Source organism: Alligator mississippiensis, chromosome 1 (assembly GCF_030867095.1).
Source record: "Alligator mississippiensis isolate rAllMis1 chromosome 1, rAllMis1, whole genome shotgun sequence".
NCBI classification, from domain to species: Eukaryota; Metazoa; Chordata; order Crocodylia; family Alligatoridae; genus Alligator; species Alligator mississippiensis.
In genome coordinates this window covers 298,386,536-298,399,125 of record NC_081824.1, presented here as the reverse complement: position 1 = coordinate 298,399,125, position 12,590 = coordinate 298,386,536, and the positions used below count along the sequence as shown (strand labels likewise).

The 12,590-nt window shown below is 44.1% G+C and overlaps 1 protein-coding gene across 1 annotated transcript in view; it reads right to left on the bottom strand.

The window, feature by feature from the left end:
* The window catches only part of LOC106736680 (interferon-induced GTP-binding protein Mx1-like), a 30,174-nt gene extending 24,576 nt beyond the window's left edge, over positions 1-5,598 (bottom strand). The window contains exons 1-2 of the mRNA XM_019476369.2: positions 5,541-5,598; positions 1,145-1,604 (exon numbers count right to left, since the gene is read on the bottom strand). Coding sequence (XP_019331914.1) covers positions 1,145-1,462 — 318 coding nt within the window. The 5' untranslated portion in view covers positions 1,463-1,604; positions 5,541-5,598. The remainder of the gene's footprint in view (positions 1-1,144; positions 1,605-5,540) is intronic.
* Positions 5,599-12,590: the final 6,992 nt, after the last annotated feature.

Genomic DNA, 12,590 nt, shown 5'->3' with positions numbered 1-12,590 from the left:
CCCTCAGTGCACAGGGGCATGGAGAGAGGACAACCCCTGGTGCGAGGCCCGATAGCCAGAGGAGGCAGCGCAGCTTGGCCTGAGTACCCAGAGTGGGCGCCTGGCCACAAGAGGAGCTGGAGGCACTACTGGGGAGAGGCCACAGGGAGCCGACGTCCAGGGGAGGGGCCCCTGCGGGAGCTAGTTATACAAGGTCCCGGGTTGCGGGATGAAGGCCCGGTGCTGTCAGAGGGAGGGGAGATTCTGGAGCCTTCCTTCTCTACTAGGAGGTAAACCCAAGCCTGGACTTAAAAAGAGAGGGGCTCCACGGGACACCCTGTGGGATATTGAATGCACCTCATATTTTGTGATTGATATAATGTTGATGTTAATATAATTATGAGTATTCTTTAAGATATTCATATTGAGTTACCTGGGTGCTGCCTGTATATGTTTACTGAAATGGTACCTTGACTTACCTGTGTTTATTTGCTTTGTTGTCCGTATGTGCCTACTGCATTGTTACCTGACTTACCTGTGCTTACCTGCTGGGTTGCCTGTAGATGTTCACTGAAGTGATGCCTTAACCTACCTGTGCTTTCCTGTTTCAGGATCTATCACTCCTCCCACTGGGGTGACTAGGGGACTCACCTTGCTTGTTGATTATAGGGTTTCCCTATCAGGTGTTGGTGCTGGGTGTGACACCCCAGAGGATGGTCAGTTCCCAGACCATCAACTATTTTAGAGTATTGTTTATTGTTTATCCTTTGTAAATATTTATTTTCAGGTGTATTTTATATTTATATTATGAATCACTAAACTGTATATAGCTAAGTAACATTTGCCTGGCCTGGCTCTACTGAGGATAGAGGTATCTGAACCCAAAAGACAGCATCCCTCTCACAGCACTATTGCCTGTCCACCTATCCCATCCAGTTGACAACAGGGCACACCCTTGGGTGTATCTGGGCTACACATACAATTGTTTGAAGGATCCTTGCCCAGGTTTGCACTCAAAAAGAGAGAAACATGCTTGATTTGTGTCTGCAAATTCTATGCGCAAAAATAAAGCCAGCCATTCAAAATCTGGCTCTAAATTACAGTATCTGAGCATTCATCCCAGAGCATCTGTCAGTTCCACACAGGTGCAAGACATTTGACTTACCTTATTCTTTTCTTCAGAAGCGTAGATTTCCCCCTGCTGAGTTTTCTCTCTCTGATGTCTGTTTTTCTCAGATTCGATATGGTGCTCTGTAGCCAGCCCTTGCTGAATACTCTTATTTCTCTCTGGAGGTGGTGTAGTTGTTGAGAGAGGTGAGACTACTGGTATGGGAGATCTTGAGAGTGGAAGTGTGGGAGCTGCTTGTAGCTGTGATGGGGACTCTGCTGCAAAACCCGTATTTGACGGGGTTTGGAATACTTTTGGAAAAGTTATTTTTGACGGACTGATTCCGAAGAGTCCAGTAGTTGACTGTGCTTCCATTGCTGGCTGTGAGCAATTGCACGCTCCCTGGCTTCTTCTTTTCCTTTGTTAGATGATGGTGTATAGCAACCACGGGTCTTGTGTATAAATTTTTCACCAAATAGTGATTAAGGCCGGGTCAAACAACTCTTCCTTACTGCTTCTGAAATAATATCCTTATTATTATCCTTCTATTATCTTGAGTGGATTCAACGTCCAGCAGTAACAACAATGGTGAAATTCAAAACTATCCTGTCATTTATTTCCCAAATATTCAAGCTGTCTTGTCTCTTATCAAATCAAATCAAATCACTAGGCTGTATCAATGAAAACAAATGGCTATTTGTACTGCATCAGTGTGCAGGGCTAGTCAGATAATACCACTTCCATTTAATAACTAGAAATGCTGCTCCCACTGTCAGAAAGTTGTTTTTAAACTTTGCATGGATAAGGAATCAGAGGGCTGCAACTGCACCAGTGCACCTCTGATCCATCTATCCTTAGCTATCAATTATCCCAGTGATGTATGGTCTCTCACTTATTTTCTTCAAATGTGAGAAATACCAGTCTTTGATTAGACTGTTTCCAGGGGTCAGGTTGGCCACCAGCCTTCCCCATTGTATATTTGTGGATGGACCTCAGCTCACCTATGCAGCAATATGCACAGCCATGCACATTCTCAGTGATTATTCCTTGGATGTAACAATAGTACTGTCTGAGACTAACACTGATCTTAATCATCACTATATTGCTCAATCCCAACCATGTAATAAAAATACAGAAATACATTTGTATCAAATACTGAAATTCATACAAACAGAAAAATGATAAGACAGAACACAATTTAACATTAGCTATAAATAGGGTGCATATACACATGATGCTACCTTGCTACGACAATGTAGCATTCACAGGTGTCTACATGTGACCAGCAGCTACTTCACCATACTGGCATGCTTCCCCATTATAGTGTGCCACTACAGCAAAGTAGCTGCTAAAAATAACCATGCACCGTGAGTACAGTGCATTATGGGTGATTACTATGCTGTGCTTAAGTACTTCCAAAAGGAAGTACTAAAATATGGTGCAGTAACAATGTCACCATACTGCAACATGTAAACATGCCCGTAGAAACTAAATATTATGTTAGTATATCACCTTCAGGAAAATATCTATACATGACACCATGAACCCCCCAAACAACCCTCATAGTTTCATAGTAGTTTGGGGTCAGAAGGGACCTGAACAGATCATCTGGTTTGACCCACTGCCACTGGCAGGAGCACATGCTGGGATCACATGACCCCAGACAGGTGTTCATCTAACCTCTTTTTGAATTTACCCAAGGTAGGAGTGAGGACCACTTCCCTAGGAAGTTGGTTCCAGATCCTAGCCACCCTAACAGTGAAATAGTGCCTCCTAATCTCTAACCTGAACCTGTTCTCCAGCAGCTTCTGGCCATTGTTCCTTGTTACCCCAGGTGCTGCTGGGGGGAATAGGGCCCTTCCTATTTGCTGCTGATCTCCCCTAATGAGTTTGTAGGCAGCCACCAAATCCCCCCTCAGCCTCCGTTTGCTGAGGCTGAACAGGTTCAGGTCCCTCAGCCTCTCGTCATAGGGCCTGCCCTGTTGCCCTCCAACCAAGTGGGTGGCCCTCCTCTGAACCCTCTTAAGGCAGGCCACATCCTTCTTAAAGTGCGGTGCCCAGAACTGGACGCAGTACTAAAATTGCAACCAGACCAATGTTGTGTAGAGGGGGAGTATCACCTCTCTGGACTGACTTGAGATGCATCTTTGGATGCACGACAAGGTGTAGTTGGCTTTGCTGGCTGCGGTCTGGCATTGGCAGCTCATGTTCATCTTGGAGTCAATAATGACTCCAAGATCCCTTTCCGCCTCTGTGCTCACAAGGGGGGAGCTCCCCAGCTTGTATGTATGCTGTGGATTCCTTCTCCCCAGGTGCAGCACTCTGCATTTATCTACATTGAGCCCCATCCTATTACCATCCACCCACTTCTGTAGTCTGTCTAAATCTAGTTGCAGCCTCTCTCTCCCTTCGAGCATGCCCACCTCTCCCCACATCTTGGTGTCATTGGCAAACTTGGACAACATGTTTTCCACCCCCTCGTCTAAATCTCTGATGAAGATGTTGAACAGTGTAGGCCCCAGGACCGAGCCCTGGGGGACCCCACTATTCACATCCCGCCAGGTTGAGTATGACCCGTCCACCACCACTCTCTGGGTGCGCCCCATCAGGCAATTTTTGACCCATCCAACTGTGTAGGCATCAATGCCACAGTTGCTCAATTTATTAATGAGAATCGGGTGACAGACAGTGTCAAAGGCCTTCTTAAAGTCCAGAAAGACTACATCCACAGTGACACCATCATCCAAGGATTTAGTTACTTGGTCATAAAAGGCCTTTTGTGTTGGTTTGTGGAAGCCCCCTTTTTAAAAATGAAGAACTGGGAATGAAACACTTTGGAGGTTCAAAACCTATTTGAAGTATTTTAGTCTTTAAAATAAATAAATAAATAAATAAAACATTTCAGAAAAAAAAATGAATTCTTTTCTTCATTTTGGGTAACAGCTATTTCTTCAATGATATAGTTTGATAAAAATGATCTGAGAACCTTTATCAGTATGGTAGTTAACAAATGGGTATGAGCAGAATGATCCTAGTCCAAAGATGGTGGTGACAGATTCTTCTCTGACAAGAAGGAACAGGTTTAAATTACAATGAAACAGATTTAGGTTGGCTATTAGGAAGACTTCTCTATGAGGGACATAAACCACCCACATAATAGTGAGGAAGTTCTTCCTGATCTCCAGCCTGATTTCCATCTGCTGCAGGTATATTTCAGCGAGGGAACCCATGACTTGACAACACAAATCTTTCTCTAGGTATATCTACTCTGAAGACTGCAGTGTAACCCAGAACTACCTGAGAATCCTTTAAGTGATTTAGCATGAGCACAGGAATCAGTCTAACTTCAGCAACACTGAGCTGAGAAACAGAATAAATTAGCCTACACAGAGCCACAGGCATAGTGCTTCTGGTACCTGAGCCAGTGTGGACAGCTTCCCACTGAATGAATCTCTGTGCTGAACTTCAAGAGCAGGCAATAGAAAAAAAAGGCTTTTCAAGGTTCCTTCTAAAACAGGTCATAAAAAAAGTGTCAGACAAAAGATAGGCTGATAGTAAAAGATAATAATGCCCAGAACTTTTTTGTATTTTGTTGATTAATATAATGCTGGCTTAATTTGACCTTTGCCTTTGTGTGTTTGTCTTCCAGTGTTTGCGTGTCTTTCGATGTTTGTCTTCCAGTGTACTTATTATAAATAAGTAAATACATTAAATACACTAAATACATTATGTGATGACTTCCTGATTTCATTATCAGTAAATACTAGCCAGTACTTAAGCAACTCTGTCTATAAGGTTAGTCTATAAGGTGTATCTCTGACCTGCTTTCTGATTAATAATTGTTTTGATGACCATGGAGAGGTAGTTGTCCTGGTTCTGCAGTGCTCACAGAAGTAGCAAACAACATATTTCAGTATACAAGCAAACAGAGATATGGAAAATGTGTGTGTCCAAAAGGAGACACTATTCTTTTTGCTATACCATGCTGGTTGCCTTAGAAGTCTGGCCTCTAGTTCCCCTGTTCTAGGTTATACTTTCTAACCTCATATAACTTCCCTACACATAAATGACCTCCTACAGTACTCACAGTACTGAAAACAGTTACAGTGTTACCTATCTATCAAGCTGAATATTACAAAAAAAAAAAAACCCCTCTATCACTCTCAACATACAAATTCATATTATACAAATGCACCACACTTTAACACATTAAAATACTGTCTCAGAAACACAGCCTTAAGAAGAAGAAAGAATGGCTGTATTTTGTATCCTTGGCTGATAAAAATGCTAATAGTTTTTTATTATAGCCAGGATGAAATCTTGTGCCCAGTGTTTTGGATTTCTGTGTAGTATCTGCCAGTGGATGTACATTCAGCTATTAAAATGATGAATTCCAAATACCCACAGATGTACACATCACTATTTTAAAAAGGAAGATGAAAGAGACTCTTACCTACACAGCAGCTTGGACAAGGTGAAAGTGTTCACAAGACTGCATTCCCTTATCTTAGCTCCTAACTCCACCCACAGCACAGACAGAAAGGAAGAGAATTGAAACTATGAGATAATTATGTAGATCATATTTCAGTTCCTCATCCCTCTCCAACAAGTTCCCTACTATTCTCCATAGGTAATCACGAGAAATGAAAATAAATGAAAAAGGAAACTTATAGTGCCACACCTTCTCCTCCTCTATGGAATTTTCCAGGGAATTGAAATGTTCAATTGTTTTCAGCATCCATGTTATACTTACTCTCACATCTTATATCCACCTATGGTTAAAGCAACTTGTACGTAAACGTGATAGATGCAGTAATTATAGATACTTTCATACATACAGTGGGGCCCAATCTTTTTGGCAGGCATGTCACATATTAGTCTGCACCCTCTCCAAGGGCCACTCTGCTTCCTTATTCCTTACCAGTCTGCTACTCTGCTTTCTGCCCTATCTGCCACTGTGCTGCCTGTTCCTTCCCCAGTCTGCCACATCACACACAGAGGCTGCCTATGCCACTTGTGACATTTGTGTCACAGGCTGGCCAACCTTGCTTTAGTGCAAGATTGCTGAGGCCTCTATGCTTTTACCTTTTAGGTACTCTCTAAGTAAGTAGTGCCAACTACAACCACTTGAAAACAATGCATCAGTCCTCCACAACTCATGATACTGACATAAAAACATGGCATCTCTAGAAACCGGGATTGTGGTTTCTTGTACCATTAGCTAAAAATGAGTAATTGCAATATATATATGAGAGAACCTGAAGATAGACATGAGGTTCTTTTACTCTGTGGGTCTGTGGGCCAATCTGTGACAACCAGGGAGTTGTAACAGACCCTGGTGCAAAAGTGCAGGTTCATACTGTTACAGGGGTGTAGGTTGTAGCCGTGTTGGTCTAAGGACATAGCCAGGTTTAAGGACAATTTCAGGAATAGAAAGCAAGTTAGGAGAAATATTCTTTGGACATATAGCCTGCAACTATACGCGCAAACCTGTCAGGTAACTGTATGTTATATAACTCTGATATAATACTACTTTTTTTTTGCATCATCACAGATCCTCACAGAAGGTGAGAGGCTTCATACCGGCTATGAACTGACCAGAGGAGTTTTCCATCTATTGACTCCTCTGTGAAATCCTATGAAAGATAAACTTTCATTTCTACCCAGAAGAACTTTTACAATCTTTTCTCCAATGCCTGATGAAGGGTGTTTGTGCCCGAAAGCTTGCAATTAAAGAAATTTTTTTTTTTGCAAAAATCTTTTTGGTCTACTAAAAGATATCATCTCTACTACGAGTCCTGCCTGGCTTTTTAAAAACAATTTGGATCATTAATTAAGATTAAATAGTGTTATATCAGAGTTATATACCACACAGTTACCTGATAGCCCATATAGCCCATATAGTTGCAGGCTATATGTCCAAAGAATATTTCTCTTAACTTGTTTTCTATTCCTGAAATATAAGGCTATTTGCTGGAGCTGAAGCATATTGATCTGTCTAGGAGCTCAGTCCAGGATCTTCTAGTAGCTATCTCGGCATAATACTTGGGAGATGAGGATGAACCTCTGTGTTTTCCTATCCAGATGGCCTCAGATTTCTCAAAAGCTTAGCTAAAGTGCCACTTCACCAATAGTGGAACATGAACTTTTGTCATACTTCTCATCTTTGATGAGGCGGTCATACAAGTTAATGATTACTTTTTCACTGGTTTCTCTTGTCCATGAAAATAGGATTCTTGGTGATGACTATCTCAACACCATGAGAAGCTGAGATCTGAGCCCTCATGGCAGATTCACCTCATGTTATCTTCCAGCTAAGTAAAGTGACCTTGAGGACCCACCCAAGTCTCCATCCAAGGTGCTGTCTGAGTCAGCAGATTCATTTATCCTTCCCTCAGCTTTATTTTTTCTTGAGTTGAGATTGCTTTATAGTCACTCAATGTCAAAAGAACATTGTCTTCTTATCTAAACAAGACCACAAGAATTTCTGAAAGTCTCCATAGCTCTTTGTTTTTGTAGTCAAGACATCTCAAAGTGAACGAATACCAGCCTACAGACTGCCCAGCTCCATACCAGGCTGCCTTGATTCCGGCTCATTTCACCAGAGCCCTGGTCACTTCTAAAACCTCCCTGTACAGTTTCTCTGTAAGTGACATATGCTGGGTGGCCACATTAACCAAACGGCCTCAAGGGATGGCACCGCATTTGGTGGGACAGTCCTCTAGCTGCCACTTGCTCAGGGAACTCTGAAGCCCTCCTCAGGCACGTGTGGGCAATGCTTTGGATTCACTGCAATGCAACCACAAACAATACAAACACTTGCTCCTGGATATAACTTGTTTTTTTGACCTCAGCAACAGACTGTCGTGGAATTGAATTACACCACGGGCTGTTCCCCTGCAGACAGCATGGCAAAGGAATGACGTTTTTATTTAACAAAGGAAGATGTCATTCCTGCTGTGACCTGGCATGTTCTTTTAAGCTTGTGGCTATCTGAATTATTCTCCAGGTTTGTGAGACCCTCAAATGCAAACCTTATCCAACTTTAACACTCTTCCATCCATAATTAGTTGAAACTGTTTTCCTACATATGAATCACTCACAGGGAGCTCCATGGGCCAGAAAACATTGAGCACCACTGTTTTATATTAAAAACTCTTTGGGGAAGGTACTGTTTCTCACTGTATTGTACTGTACCTAGAAAATGGAGCCACAATAACTTTGGATACCTAGAGGTGGTAGTGCAATACCAATCAATGATAATCTTGATATTTTGCTACTGTTAGAGACCAGGGTGTGAGTGCTCGGGGACAGTCACCTGACACATGGATGTAATCTGGGGCCAGGTTCCCGGGGAGCAAGCTCAGCAGCAAGTAAATAGAAACCGCCCTGGGTAATGCATAAGTAAATAACTGGCAAGTTTTGTCCTATTTTCTTTGGCTCTTGTCAAGAACACTCCTTTTACCAGTGACTTGCTAGACATTCCCTTTTCATTTTTGGCTCGTGATCTTACCCCTCCTTCCCTTTCTGTCCCCAAATGACCCACGTGCAATTTTTCATTATTCAGACTTTATACGAGAAGTTCCCCTTTCTTTCATCCTCAGTAAGTGAGTTTTGATGCAATTGAGTTTGCTTTGTTTGAAAGAATCGAAACTCAGATGTCATGTCCTGGAAAACCACGAAGACAGCAGTAGGAGGGATTGGTAGAGAAGCAAGAAGTAGTGCATGAAAAGACTTCTGGGGAAAATAATACAGAGAGGAAGAGTAGGAAAGGGAAGAGACTGAAAACAAGTGAAAGAGAAGAGAATTTGATAGGGAAAGGTAAAGGAGGAGAAGAGAAAAAAAATAAAAAAAGAATGACAACTGGAAGGACAAGTTATAATTCTTGAAGGAGACAAGACGGAACTGGAAGGGACAAGTGTCATGGAGTTCCTCAGGTGGGCAGGAGTTTCTGTGGTTCAAGTACTGCAAGGCAACTGCAGCTACATTTGACGCTCAGCATGTGTCACGCACATTAACTGACAGGAACATATGTATAGCCCTCTCAAATATGTTTGGTCCAGCAGAATCTTGTACTGACTGCCCCAGGGGAACCTCCCAACCCAATAAAAATCTTCCGTGAGATCTTACTCCTCCCATGCTGCAATATGAAGCTTAGCACCTGATCTGGGTACAATGGGAACCTGCTGGATTTGTATACAGAAGGGTCTCCAACAAAGGTGATGAGGCCATGAAATGGCTTAATAAAGGAGAATGGGAAATGCTTCTGCTAGAAAATCACTGAATACAGAGAATGACTCATGCTTTACGTATCATGAGACAGAGGAGGAGCAAGAATTCGTGAGGAGGAGGAGGAGCAGCATGGGAATTGTCAGCAAGAAGTGAAAAATGAATGTGTCCCTAATCATCAGTGAGAACTAGGTTTTGATCCAAAGAGAAAGGTAACATGAAAAGTCAAAAACAGTCATTGTGTCAGTAACTTGGCTATGATTTGTAACCTGTTTTATAGAAAACAAATTACTAAAGTTATTTAAACAGGAAAACATGAATAGGAAAGACGCACCTGTATGTGGTAATTCAGTTAATTTTGGTGATTATGGTAGAGAACCCTTAACTTGAAGAACTTCTCAATTCCCCAAGTGTCTCAAAATTTGAATATTGCTATTTTAACAATAAACGTTCCCTCACTCTGATTTGTGAATGAGGAAATTAGCATTTCTCATATTCACCCGGGGAGCTGAAGTTTTCATGCCCTGAGCCTCCTCACCAAAGCTCTTTAGCCAAGTGAGTCCCGTTCCTGGGGAGCTTGTAAATTCTCTAGGACAGCAACCAGCACCCTTTATAAGCCTTGGGCTGGAACAATCTGGCTCCGGTCTGACCTGGGCCAGGTGGCTTTGATTTCATAGATTTCATAGACATTAGGGCTGGAAGGGACCTCGGAAGATCATTGAGTCCAGCCCCCTGCCCAAAGGGCAGGAAGTCAGCTGGGGTCATAGGATCCCAGCAAGATGAGCATCCAGTTTGCTCTTGAAGGTGTTCATTGTAGGCACCTGAACCACCTCCGGTGGCAGGCTGTTCCAGACCTTGGGGGCTCGGACAGTAAAGAAATTCTTCCTTATGTCCAGCCTGAAACGGTCTTGTAGTAGTTTATGACCATTCGACCTAGTCGTCATCCCTTGGGGCGCTCTGGTGAACAAACGCTCCCCCAGATACTGGTGGTCACCCCTGATAAACTTATAGGAGGCCATCAGATCACCCCTGAGCCTACGCTTTTCCAGGCTAAAGAGCCTTAGCTGAGGCTGGGAAACAGTATATAACAGTATATTTCACTAAAATAAGACATTTCCTTCCATTTAACGGGCTACCAGATTGAAATTGATTGAAATGATTGCTCTCAGCCTGTCATCGTAGGGTCTGCTTCCCTGACCTCTGATCATGCGCGTGGCTCTTCTCTGGACTCTCTCAAGCTTCTCCACATCCTTTTTGAATTGTGGAGCCCAAAACTGGACGCAGTACTCCAGCTGCGGCCTCACTAAGGCCGAGTACAGGGGGAGAATGACGTCCCGGGATTTGCTTGAGAAGCATCTATGGATGCAAGCCAGCGTTTTGATCGCTTTACTAGCCGCAGCGTCGCACTGCAGGCTTATGTTCATCTTGTGGTCAATGATGACCCCCAAGTCTCTTTCTTGCATAGTGCTAGCCAACATAGCACTGCCGAGCCTATAAGGATGCTGCGGGTTTTTCTTCCCAAGGTGGAGAACCTTGCATTTATAGGCGTTGAACACCATCAGATTCTCGTCCGCCCACTTGCTGAGCCTGTCCAGGTCAGCCTGGATCACCCGCCTGTCTTCTGGTGTGGATGCTTTTCCCCAAAGTTTGGTGTCATCGGCGAACTTGGTCAGTCCGCTTCTGACTCCAGTGTCCACATCATTAATGAAGATGTTGAACAGTATGGGTCCAAGGACAGAGCCTTGGGGGACCCCACTGGTCACAGGACACCACGATGAGTGACTTCCATCAATTACTACCCTCTGGGTCCGACCCCGGAGCCAGGTTTCCAGCCAGTGGATCGTGGAGGACCCAAGGCGACAATCGGCCAGTTTCTCTAAGAGGTGATTATGGGAAACCAGGTCTGTGGGCCATAATTCAAGGATGGTGTTTGGAAAATGGCCTCAGTTGCGTGTCGAGTGGGGCACTGAGTAGTGACCCCAACCCAGACACGCTCGGGGTGCCAAGTGTGAGAGAGGAAAAAAGCGTGACAACTAATAGGTGAAGAAAATTCATAAGTTTACTTACAAACCAACAAGATGATTAACGAGTTGATGAATGCAGGAACTAATTACAAGGACTATTTACAGTAGCAGGTGGACACAGACGACGTGGTGCAGAGAACGAACAGATGATGGGTAGTGGCGAGTAACAAGCAAGGTGTAATCGTGAAGGTCGACTGCAGCTGAAAATACTATCAGTACAAGTATGATGCCTAGTTGGGCAACACACAGGGCGTTCCGGATAGCGCGTGGTCTAGCTATAAGCTGTGGTAGCCTATGCTAGGAATCTAGCTAGAGGCCTAGGGGTCTGTCCAGACAAGACAGGTAATCAGGCTGTCTTCCTGAGTTCGGGAGCGTCTGGGGACCTTGCGCCGAGGCGCGCAACCCCCTTTATAGACTCCCTAGCCAATCAGGGTCCCCCCTTGATGGAACATTCTGGAGGCCTCAGCATGCTGGTCCAGCCAGTCATGCTCTAGGGGTAACTCGATTGGTTAGGCTACTAGCGATCACGCACTGTCCGCATGATAATGCAGGTTAAGGTCTCATTCCTCCGCCACTGCATCACCGAATACCACTCACTGGTAGTCATGTCACTTAATGTAACTAATTACAATCTGGTGGAGTCACATCACTTCCTGACAAGGTCAAAGTCTTTTTTGAAGTCAAGATATATGACATCAATTTCTTCTCCCTTGTCCAGGTGATAGGTCACCTGGTCGTAGAAGGAAATGAGATTGGTCAAGCAAGACCTACCCGCAACAAACCCGTGCTGGCTATCCCTCAGGACGTTGGCATCGGCCAGTCCATTAAGGATGGCCTCTTTAATAAACTTTTCTAAGATCTTCCCCAGGATAGAAGTCAGGCTAATGGGCCTATAGTTAGCCGGATCCACTTTCCTCCCTTTCTTGAAGATAGGCACCACATTGGCCTTCATCCAGTCTTTGGGCACTACACCAGAGCGCCAAGAGTTTTCAAAGATCTGTGCTAGAGGCTGGGCTATGATGCTCACCAGCTCCTTGAGTACCCTGGGGTGAAGATTGTCAGCAGCAGCATAGTGCAGCAGCAGCAGCAGGGGTCTTTTGTCTGCATCTGCATTGGCACTAGGCAGCCAGGAGCTGCACCCATGCCACTGCTGCTTCTCTCAGCCCCATGCTCCCAAGCTGTGGCGTGGATGTTGCTTCCAAGTGGTGGAGAACTGAGCCAAGGCTGGAGTGGACAGCTGGCAATGATGC